The sequence below is a fragment of the Babylonia areolata genome, chromosome 1 (assembly GCF_041734735.1).
Source record: "Babylonia areolata isolate BAREFJ2019XMU chromosome 1, ASM4173473v1, whole genome shotgun sequence".
Lineage (NCBI taxonomy): Eukaryota > Metazoa > Mollusca > Gastropoda > Neogastropoda > Buccinidae > Babylonia > Babylonia areolata.
Genome location: NC_134876.1, coordinates 6,060,631 through 6,073,130, shown reverse-complemented (window position 1 = coordinate 6,073,130; position 12,500 = coordinate 6,060,631). Strand labels below are relative to the sequence as shown.

The window sequence follows — 12,500 nt, the reverse complement described above, 5'->3', positions numbered from 1 at the left end:
CAGTCCCCATGGCAACCTATAGATTCTTTTTTCCTATATCAAACATATCCTGGACAGCTAAGCATAATAACTCCCTTAAGGGAATGAATGAGGGGTTGGAGGGTGGGAAGGGGACTGAGTATTCGCGGCCGATAAAAAAATTTTTTTTTTTTTTTTAAAGGACAGGACAAGAATGAGGATGGGGATGCAAGGTGAGACAGGCTGGAGTTTTGATACACAGACCCATACGCGCGCGCACACACACACACACACACACACACACACACACACACAAGCACACACACACACGCGCATATATATGTGTGTGTGGGTGGGTGTGCTTGTGTGTGTGTGTGTGTGTGTGTGTGTGTGTGTGTGTGTGTTTATACGCACACACACATTTATACACACACACGCATAATATACACAAACATGTAGGATACATACACTCCAATTGCTAGTTTTTTTTGTTGTTCAATCCTGCAAAATTGAAATAACATCAACAAACCTCAAATAAGACAAGGGAAGAAAAGTGACGAGTTAAATGAATGAATGGATGATTGAATGATCGAATGGACGAATGAATATAAACCCTGCAACAAAGAAAACGCAACAGAGCCCAACAAAGAAAAGAAAGAACAGAAGAGAACAGAAGAGACGAAAAAAGAGAGAGAGAGAGAGAGAGAAAGAAAAAAAAAGTAGACACACAGCCATGAATAAAGAAGAGCACAATGAAGTAACAAAGAAAGAAAAAACATAGAAAGTACAATTAAATGAAAACAACGGCATGGCAAACATTGTATAATGAAAGAATGTTTAAAGGAAGGAAAGGATAACGAAAAACAAACAAAAAAAATAATAAAGCTAAAGGTAAGACAAGGAAACTAAAGAAAAAAAAAACACAAAAAAAACAGAACACAAAAAAACAGGCTGAAGTCGAAATAAAATGAAATAAAATGGAATAATAAAATTTAAAAAAAAGAATATTGTAAAAACAGAAGAGAGAGAAAGAAAAAAAACAAGTACAGAAAAAAAAAACTAAACTCACAATGACCTCACAAGCTTTTACTGTGTCACCATCGACACCGCAGGAACAAAAACTGAACAGAAAAAAAAAAAAAAAAAAAAGTTTGCAACTTTTGCTCTGCTGCTTCCAAACACCCATAAACAACTGAGACACAAAGTCGTTAATTAAATGTCACAGCACAAAACAGTTCTCCATAACCAAAGGAACCACACCCATGTCAGTTTACGATTCAAAATGACAAAGACCGTATGTAGGCTGTGTCTGTATCCATTTCTTTTACCATCGGAAAAAAAAAAAAAGAGAAAATAACAAAACAAGAAAAAAAAAAAATAGGGGGTCGGGAGGGTGAAAAACAATGGGGATGGAGGAGGAAAGAAAGAAGTAAGGGCAGACAGAGAGAGAGAGAGAGAAAGAAAGAAAGAAAGAAAGAAAGACCCACTGAAATCACGTGCAGTTGAGGGTGGAGAGCGCGAAGAGGAGGAAGAGCGTTTGATATTTAAGGGAGAATTTACAAAGAAAGAAACGTAAAGATAATATATATATATATATATATATATATATATATATATATATATATATATATATATATATATATATAAAGAAGGAAGGAAGGAAAAAGAAAGAAAGAAAATATAAATACTGACATCCACCCATGAAGATTAAACAAAGAAACAAAGTTGCTCAGGTACAATTTGCAGACTGTCCGATAAAACGTAAGAAAAAGAAGAACGGTGACGACGAAGACGACGACGACGATGATGTTGATGATGGTGGTGATGGGCACACTACTTCTGCCTCTATAATGCCTGCTGTTGATATTTTTTATTCATAACTTTGCACAGTCTCCAACTTTGCGTGGCATAACTGGGTACGTATTTCGAAACCAGTTGATATAAGTGACAGGCTTCATCTTTAACGGTATATTTTCGTCTCTTATACGTATTGACCCGGTGTGTCCACTGCCATTGCGCTATCAAAAAAATAGAATAGAATAAATAAAAAAACATTTTTTTAAGTAGTCGCGGTGGGTTATGGCAATGTACATAGGCCAGATGCGTTTGGTAATGTCTCTTTTTATGTATGCATGTGGAGTGATGGCCTAGAGGTAACGCGTCCGCCTAGGAAGTGAGAGAATCTGAGCGCGCCGATATTGTCTCCCCCTCCACTAGACCTTGAGTGGTGGTCTGGACGCTAGTCATTTGGATAAGACGATAAACCGAGGTGCCGTGCGCAGCATGCACTTAGCGCGCGTAAAAGAACCCACGGCAACAAAAGGGTTGTTCCTGGCAAAATTCTGATAGAAAAAGCCACTTCGATAGGAAAAACAAGTACAAAAAGTAGGAAAAATTACAAAAATATGGGTGGCGCTGTAGTGTAGCGACGCGCTCTCCCTGGGGAGAGCAGCCCGAATTTCACACAGAGAAATCTGTTGTGATAAAAAGAGAAATACAATACAATACATACATACTTACATACGTATGTATGTATGTATGTATGAACTGATTATCCACACTCTGTTTAAAACAGATCTTGGAAACTGGGGAAGAGAGTCAAGGTGGAAGGACAGGCGGGCAGGGAGGGAGGAATGGATGGGACAAGGTAGAGGAGGGACGGTAAGAATGTACGTGTCAAAGGGATGAGGGAGGCGAGGGGAGGAGGGAGGGGGGAGTTGGAGGTAGGGGGGTGGGGGGATCCGGGGTATGATGATGTCACATAAATAGTTCCTTTGTTCACCAAAAAAAAAAAAAAAAAAAAAAAAAAAAAACCCAGATCGATCGCAACGCTAGGGTGTGGTTGTTTAACATTGATTCCGCCCGCAAACTGGTATAACTGGAAGAGAGAGACAGGAAGGGAATAACAACAAATGATGGGGGAAGAAGGAGGAGGAGGAAGAGGAGGAGGAGGAGGAGAAGGAGGGGGAGGGGGAGGAGAAGGAGAAGAAGAAGAAGAAAGAAGGTGGAGAAGAAGAACAAGAAGAAGAGCAAAGGGAACAAGATAAACTTGAGCAAGAAGAACAAGAACAAGAAAAAGAAAAAGAACAAGATGACGAACAACAGCATCAAAATTAGTAAAAGCAACGAAAACAATGCGATAATAATGTGATTGAAGCAGAAGAAGGTAGAAAAGCAAGAACACGAAAAGAAGAACAAAACTATTATATTTGTTGTGCCAAGGTTGAAAACAGAGACCGGATTCAGGAAAGTTACATTCAGAGCAGAGGAATATTCAGTCTAATTACCTTGTTAACCTTAAAACTTTGGTGGTTCGAAGAAAACACGACTGTGAAACGGTTGCGATACCAATAATATGAGACTGTATTGTCTGTTGTATGTAACAAAGCAAAGCATTGTTCACTTGTGAGTCTGGGAAGAAGAAGAGGAGGAAGGTGACAGAATGATTAAAGACGCATGCAGTGTCCAATAGGGTCTGGGTTCGATACCCTCTCTCAGCCAAATTCTCAAGTGTGACTGGAAAATAAATCTGATCGCCTATTCATTCGGACTAGACCGAGGTCCCGTGTGCAGTACGCACCTGGCGCACTGGAAAAAAAAACTACCATGGCAACAAAAGTCTTGTCCTCTGGCAAAATTCAGTAGAAAAAATCCACTGTGATTTATACACATATATATCTGTGTGTGTGTGTGTGTGTGTGTGTGTGTGTGTGTGTGTGTGTGTGTGTGTGTGTGTGTGTGTGTGTGTGTGTGCGTGCGTGCACTGACTAGTGAGTGAGGTTATGCTGTGGTCGGGCATCTGCCTATCAGATGTGGTCAAGTGTACATGGATTTGTCTGAACTCGGAACTCAGAGGCGATCACCAGTCACATTTACACCAATTCGGGGAACAATAAAGTTTTAAAAAAATTTAAAAGACAAGAAAAAAATGTTTATGCTTCACATTTATATCATCTTCTCCTACAAGCCACTACCATAAACGTGCATTTGTATAGAAAGAGAGAGAGATAACGAGAGAGAGAGAGAGAGACGGGGGGGGGGGGAGAGAGGGTTCGGGTGAGAAGAAGAAAAAGAGCAGAATTGTGTTAGGCTCTCAAGACCTGTTGAGAGCGTTGGCTTTAGGTGAAGGTCCAGCATCCGCTCTTTTCTTACAGCAGGTGGGGAGGGGGCGGGGGGGCGAGGGGGCAGGGGGGCAGGGGGGGGGGGGGGAGGTTAGCGTAAAATGGGTCAGAGCGAACGCTGTGACACTTCCTCCACAGTGAAACTGACAGAGAACCGTTCGCAGAGAATTAGTTTGAAGCAGTAAACCCTCCTTCGATGATCAACACACGTGTTACGACTGGGGGAAAAGAAGCCCCTCTTCCCCATCCCCCTTCCCCGCCCCCCCCCCCCCCCCCCCCCCCCCCCCCCCGGGCCCCCATTCCCCACTCCTCACGATTCCCTCATTGACAGTGATGAATAGTAAACATGTACGTAAATAATGAGAACAAAGAGACTCTAGAGACAAATGCTTGATTTCATAGCGTGTTTGCGATAGTTGTTCATGCGTCCACGCCCTCTTTCTACGTTTTTTTTTTATTTCCTGGCGTCCACAACCACACGTGAGGAGACACTAACCCTCCCCCCCCTCCTCCCAGCCCCCCACCCCAGTCCCCCCTATCTCTTGTCATCCACGTCTCTGTCCTTCTCTGCCTCTGTCTCTCTACGTCTTTGTCTCTCCCTGCCTCTGTGTGTGTGTGTGTGTGTGTGTGTGTGTGTGTGTGTGTGTGTGTGTGTGTGTCTGTGTGTGTGTGTGTGTGTGTGTGTGTGTGTGTGTGTGTGTGTGTGTGTGTGTGTGTGTCTGTGTGTGTGTGTGTGTGTGTGTGTGTCTGTGTGTGTCTGTGTGTGTGTGTGTGTGTGTGTGTCTGTGTGTGTGTGTGTGTCTCTGTGTGTCTGTGTGTGTGTGTGTGTCTGTGTGTGTGTGTCTGTGTGTGTCTGTGTGTGTCTCTGTGTGTGTGTCTGTGTGTGTCTGTGTGTGTCTGTGTGTGTGTGTGTGTGAGCTTATACTTATCTCAAAAGAATGTATTTTTCTTTCTTCCTTTAGGAAAGATAAACATACCTTTCAAGTCTTCCAATCAAATGTATATCATCACCGCCACGCCCCCTCCTCCACTACAAGACATCCCCCTCCCACCCTCCCACCCTATCTCTCCTACTGCCCCCCCACCCCCACTCCCTACCCCTCAGCCCCCGGCCCCCGGCCCCCGTCCTGACCCCCCCAAAGCAAAATAATAAAAACACCCACCCACTTAAAACAACACCTACAACCAGCCAATAATCAAACAAACCACACACACACACACACACACACGAAAGAAAAGAAAAGAGGCGTGCACATGGGGCGGGGGGGGGGGGTTGAAACGGAAGGGGGAAGGCGGTGAGGGCGGACCAATTCACATCTTTTCAAACAACCGAAATCTAGGCAAACTATTCAGTTTGTCAATGGCACTTGTAGCAAACTGAAACTTACCCCTCCCCCCCCCCCCTCCCCCCCAAAATAAACCCGACACGAAAATCAGGAAAACGCACTTTCATGATCCAAGAACAACAACTTACGAAATTAAAGTTTACCTGAACTTTAATACCAGGTACCAAAACAACCCAAGAACATAGAGAATTCCACTCAAAAATAGCTCTCTTAGACGTGGCATTCTAGGGCGTGACTAGAATTGTGTTTTCTTTTCTTCGGTTCCCGATGCATTGCACAAAACCTTATTTTGACACATGTCAAAAAGAGAAACAGCTGGGGCTATATCAGTACACTGCATGACAGAACGTTCAATAGACTGACACTCCCAGAGAAGATCCAACGATGTTTGTGATTCTCTAATTCATATTGAGCTTTCCCTTTTTGAAGGGGGTGGGGGTTGCAGGGGGGAGGGGATAGCGGAGGAGGGACACACGAATGCGGTTTGTTTTACAACGGGCTTATGAGGTCAGAAGATGACTCATGGTTAATTTTGGAGGGTGTTTGTTTGCTGCATGGGGTGTGTGCTTTTTGTCTTTGATACCTTTCGTGAGTTCTTTCCTTCCCACGCTCGTTTATTTCTTCTGTTGTTGTTGCTGTTGTTTCTCTGTCTGTCTTCCGCTGCGTTACACTTGGTGAAACCAAGGTGCACACACACACACACACACACACACACACACACACACACACACACACACACTTTCACACCATTATTGCCGATCGCCTGGCACTTCCCACATGCTAGTTTCAGTTTCAGTTTGAAGAAGGTGTCAAAGCGTATGGACTGATACGTATACGCTACATTACATCTACTGTTGAAAAAAAAGTAAGTAAACAGAGTAGAATATAGTGGAATCGGAGAGGCGTAAACTCACTCCCTTGACCGCTGGGGTCGTTGGGGGGACATGAGGAAGATGTCCTAGCTCGCCACGCCGTTCTGTTGGCAGCTGTCGTGAGGAGATCTGGCATCGTCATTTTGGTCCATTCCTTGACGTTGTCGGACCAGCTCTTTCTCTGCCGCCCCCGTCTGCGCCCTCCCTCTACAGTCCCTTGCAGGATGGTTTTGGAGAGGGTGTTATGTCATATGACATGACCAAACCATGCCATCTTCCGTCGTTTGACAGTCGCCAGCAGTGGTTCTTGGGGCCCAACAAGGATGCTGACCAGGTTCCGCACATAGTCATTGGTCTTGTGCTCATTGTAGGAGATGTGTTGGCGTAAACGCCAATTGGCAAATGCAAGGAACAGAGATCAATCTAACACATTCCTGACAAAGAAAAGAAAAATAAGAAACTCCAAATCTGTTTGCATACTTTCCATTTGCAGTGTCCGACTGATCAAGTGCTAAACTTGGAAGTGAGTGCCCAACGGTTCGAGTACCATGAGCAGACAGGTATATCTATCACGACCTCCATCTGACCTTCACCTGTTGTCTGCTAGTCTTCCGGATGTGACGATAAACCGAGTTGCCGTGTGCTACGTCATTTTAGCGAAGACGCGTGCTACTACACTTTTTCCGCAAGACAGAGCGGAACAGATCTCTGAGGCCATGAACGAAGCGTCTAGCGTATCATTGTTTAGCATACTGTATTAGGAAGGCTCAGAGAGAAGAACCCGTTCCATTTTGAAGAAATCTGTGCATCTTTGGTTTAGAAATTGTGCAAATATTGATTAGTTTTACTCTCAGTGTACAGGGCTTTCACTATGTTCATTCGCCCAAGTGGTCTTTTTCGGAAAATACTAAAATTAATTAATTACGAGTGGACTTTATAGATCTATTGGCTGAGCCCTGAAGGTCATGGGCAAAAATCAATTGCGTCCACATATTTATACATATTCAAGGAGCGTGCTCATATTCTTCGCGAACGCGAACGACGCCATTTTGTTTCAAGTTGTTGACCTGCCTGTTCAATCCTATATTCAATGGACAATACACGATAACATGTGATGGAAAGTTGGAGAAGGAGACCGTTAAATATTTATTCAGAGAAAGATTTGTGAACGCCTCATCAGTTACTGGATTATGTCCCAAACTGCAATAAAAATAACAAAATCAGTCGGAATTCACAGTTTAAAATAATAAACCATGAGAGTTAATACCCTTGATGAAACGTAAAAATTTCCAGTCTTTACTTTTTTTTCAAAATGAAGTCCTTTTCACTTCATACGACGTTTAGAAGTACTCGTACTTGGCTGTACATATTATTAGTTTAACAAAATACTCAATTTTCATATCAACTTTAAAACTATAAAATTAGATGGTAAAATGGGGCGTCATTCACGCCGAGACTGATGTCAGTCATGCTTGTAGCAGACGTTGCTTGTTACACACTGTGTTCAACAACACATGATGGCGGTAGAGAAGGAAAAGAAGAAAAACAACAACAACGGCAGAGACAGCAACCACTGATGAGGTCAGTCAGCCTTCAACCCTCAAAACTGACCAGTCTGACAACTCCCCACTGGCTCAGTTTCTGCATCAGCGGCAGACTACCCTGGGCCTGCACTAGAAAACGACACCAGGCTAGACAACACAGTGTTACACGCCTTTGAAACACAGCCATCCTGAACAACAGATCCTGTCAACTTGATATCATCTTTATAATCAAGATCAGAACATGTGTGGGTTGAATCAATATTATTAGACGAAATATTCGTCTAATATCACTTACAGTGAAAAGACGTTAAACTAAAGAACGAGCGAATCAATATTATTCATATCATACAATTTAATATAGATCTGAACACTATGACATGTCTTGTGAATTTGAACTTTGATATTGAATTTCTTCAAACTCCTCACACACACACACACACACACACACACACACACACACACACACACACACACACATGAGAGAGAGAGAGAGAGAGAGAGAGAGAGAGAGAGAGAGAGAGAGAACAAGAAAAAAATCTTTATACATGAGGATACATAGATATTTATTAAATGAAAGAGTTGTTTGTTGTGCTCGTATGTGTGCACCTGTGTGTGTGTGTGCGTGTGTATGTGTGTGTGTGTCAGGTTCTGTAACAATAATATAGTATGACTGATAGCAGTATACATAACTGATTTCAGACTGCTGGGAAACAGACCCTGGCCTGACTGATCCATTCCGGGGGTGTTAAACCATGCATCTTGTGTATGTAATGTAACTGAACTTTATTTCTTATATGAATTTCGCTTAAACAAAAAGCAAATTTGAGTTTGAACAATCATTTGAAACAAATAGCCATGCACATTGTTAATATCTATATTTATTGTTTAAGCAAATTTGAGTTTGAACAATCATTTGAAACACATAGGCATGCACATTGTTAATATTTATATTTATTTTTTCACACTGTATTACACTTCTTCTCAACAATTATAAGCTTATAATTATGTAATTAACAGTTTTTGTTTTCCATACATAGTAAAAAGCTCACTGTTCAGTTACATCTTATGTATTTATATAAATACATGTATAAAATGTAACTGACCTATATTTATCATTTGAATTTTTATTTTCATGTGTGAGCATGTAATGCAGCTGCATACTCAAATAGGTGTATGTATGACTTTGAAGTTTACACCAGAAAAAGAGTGACTGTTTAAAAAAAATGGTCTAGATTATGAAGTAATTATATATAGACATAGGTATATATATATATATATATATATATATATATATATATATATATATATATATATATATATATATGTGTGTGTGTGTGTGTGTGTGTGTGTGTGTGTGGTCTTACTGAATCAGGGTTATCACAAAAATCTGTAATATGATGAAAATGTGTTGTGAATGTCATTTTTTCTAATACTAATTGTAATCATAAAGCAGACAGGCACATTGTTAATACCCATATTGAGTTTTTTCACATTGTATTAATTGTTTTCTCTATGATTGAGCTTATAATGCATTACATAATAGTTTAACAAAAAGTTCAGTTACATCTTATATATCTATACATGTATAGTATACATAACTTTATTACTTCTTGTGTGTGTCTGTATGTTGGTCACACTTAGGTGCATTTCCTCTTTCATTTAAACAAAAGCAAGTGTGAGTTAGAAATGATTTTTTTTCCTTTGTAACTTTAATTTTGAAAAAAAAAGTGAAAAATAAATGAATAAATAAATAAATAAATAAACAATGTGAAATCCAACACAACTTTGTGTGGTCTATATTTCTATGTTGGGAGGTACACATGACTTTTGTTTTGCAATTGATTTTTTGTGTGTTTTGATTCTTCAGTTGTAGTACGGGCATGTCACAAGTGAGTCTTGAAGGCCTTGCCTCTCTTGTTTTAATCGTTTTAATATCCACGGGCGCGTATCAAAATCGAACTGAAGGAATCCAACCAGTGGAGATTTTGGCTCAGGAAAAAAGCGAAAGACAGTCCAAATTTCGAAGACATAGATCAATTGAATCATCACCGGTCTATTTCCATGGACAACTGTCAGGTACAAAGACTTTAACAATCTGCAATGGTCAGGACCAAAGTCGAACGTGTCCAGAAAGGAAAGCGAATCAGTTCCAAGCATGGAAAATGTCTCGCTTACGTGCTCCACTGTTCTGTTCCACAACAACATGGTTCAGGTAGTACTGAATCTCTGGAGGGATGTCGTTGACATTGGCCTGAGATAAAGGCAGTCGTTTGGTGTCCTCGTGGTAGATCTGCATCCGTGGGCCTACAGTATTTCCAGCTCTGCACACGACGTACCCAAAACGTTCCACCATGGCTGGATCATGGATACGCAGCACCGCTTCTGAGGTGGACCCCCTGGGCTCCGGCACGATCAGGTCGTATGCGTCCGAGCTGGGGTCATCGAGGTTGGCTCCGTTTGGGTCGGTGAAACTAACACGTGGTGCTGGAGTCCCTTCAGCCACGCACCGGACCTCCACCGACTGCAACACACCACAGATCGACTTCTCTTACCACAGGCTATGTTCCTTGACACATAAAAAAAAAACACACCACATATCGACTTCTCTTACCACAGGCTATGTTCCTTGACAAAAACCTATTTCAAATTCAGCGTTCCTTTTCTTTGACATTACGTTTCATGCCAGATTCCATCTTGTTCCTTTAAAAGATCCCTTTAGCCACGGCGGCGTTTGGTGGGTTATGGAAACACGTACACACCAGGTATCAATGGCACTTTAAACTACCGTTAATTTTTTTTTTTTAATTGCTTGCTTGTCATGTTTTGGTCATTTAGAATACAACAGTGTTCTCAGTTTTCATGACTGTTTTATTAATCAAGACAGAATGTCAGTCTGTAATCGGCATATGGTAAACGGTCTAAAATGACAAACTTAAATTCATGAAACACAAAAGGGAAAGAAAGAGACAGCAAGAAAGACAAACGGAAAGACAGACAGACAAAGCTAGAACCCTCTTACTTCATTGGTCAAAGCTGTCACTGTGGACAAGGTTCCGTTTATCTTGGCTTTGTGGACCATGTTCAGCTTGAAGGTGTGACTGGCCTCCTCTGATCCTGACTTGCATTTGCACTGATACTCAACCACAGTATTAGCAGTCATATTTTCAAAGTTCCAAAACTCAGCCATACCAGCTGATTTAAACGCACCATTTGAAAACGAATTTACGACAGTCGGGGTCAACAGGAGAGCATGTTGGTCAGTTTGGACAAAGTGTACAGCAGTTGGCTGATCCCCAATGAACATACACCACACTACACAACCCTCTGTGTTGTGCATAGAACAAAACATTTCGGTCGTACTTACTGTTTCCCTATCGTAAATGTCGAGATAACCAATATAGTTTTCAGGAAAAGGACCAATGTGATCGTTTTGAAAGATGGGAACATCTACATAAATGTGATAGTGATGCAACATACATGGATGTAGTGAACTGCAGTTCAGCACCATGCCAACGGTTATCTGGAAGAGTCCCTCAACGTCACCAGATGACGTATTGAAACGGAAATGCGCAGTACGTTGGCTTTCTGATCGACTGTAATCCAGAACCTCAAAAGGAAATCCATCAGCTGCGTAAGTTTGTCTGACTATATGGTCTGCCAGTTTAGATTTCATTGCCATTTTGCCAGAAAGATACAGGTCTTTGTCTTCGTTGTCAACCGTTAGATTAACATGCACGTCTGTATCATGTCCATTTTCAAAAGTGACCTCCCTTCCTTCCAGAACGTTGAGGTCTACGGCAGGTAGGAGTTGTTCATTGAGACTATTTTCACCAGGACGTAGGTAAATGGTCTGGACACTTCGGGGGCTGAGAAAAAGAACATCCAATCGATCTGCTTCACTGACGAACTCCACAACTCCATCAGACTGTACTTCAAGTTGTTCATACGGCTGATTGTGGCCTGTCGAGAAAAAAATCAGAGAATGAATGAGTTGTGTCCTGACTCGGGCTTTGCTGCCTGGACTATGAAATAAAGTGTGCACTAATCCTTTAGATCATTACTTTTTTTGTACACCAATGAATTACACATGTTAAAAAAATCGTGCCATTTATTCATCATAACTGAGTTCATTCATTCCATTCTGGAATAAATCATTTCAAATCAGGTCTGCAGGCAACAAATGACATAAGATGGGTTTTAAAAGAAAATCATATTTTTTGTTCTATTATAGGACAAAATTGCAAGTACACTGCAACAATTATGTGAAGGAGTTACAGTATTCAACAATTTTCTTTTTCTGCTGGGCATATGGGGAGCATTGTGAACTCGTACCAAAGCCTAGCTATCTTTCACTCTAGTGATAGAATCTAAAATATTTCCTTTATCACAAATAAAACCTTTTGTTACACACCAGTCAATTGGCAAATAGATAAATGGGATGTCGTGGTTCGAACACCATTAAAGGCACATCACCCTCGATTTTTTTTCTGGTCCTGGCGAACTCCTACTGAGAGCTGAAAGGGCTACGGTCTCTAACTTGATAACCGGGGCCGCCACGGAGTCCAGCATTTTTCGCATGTTTTTTTTCGTGTGTCTAAGGGAATGATGCTTACTTTCCCGACCAACTCTAAAAGTTTATGTGTGTGTGTCTTGGGCCAG

At 41.4% G+C, this 12,500-nt stretch overlaps 1 protein-coding gene across 1 annotated transcript in view; it reads right to left on the bottom strand.

Annotated features, from left to right (window-relative positions):
• Positions 1-8,600: 8,600 nt before the first annotated feature.
• The window catches only part of LOC143300284 (uncharacterized), a 9,688-nt gene continuing 5,788 nt past the window's right edge, over positions 8,601-12,500 (bottom strand). Inside the window, exons 3-4 of the mRNA XM_076613912.1 lie at positions 10,861-11,801; positions 8,601-10,362 (exon numbers count right to left, since the gene is read on the bottom strand). Coding sequence (XP_076470027.1) covers positions 9,985-10,362; positions 10,861-11,801 — 1,319 coding nt within the window. The 3' untranslated portion in view covers positions 8,601-9,984. The remainder of the gene's footprint in view (positions 10,363-10,860; positions 11,802-12,500) is intronic.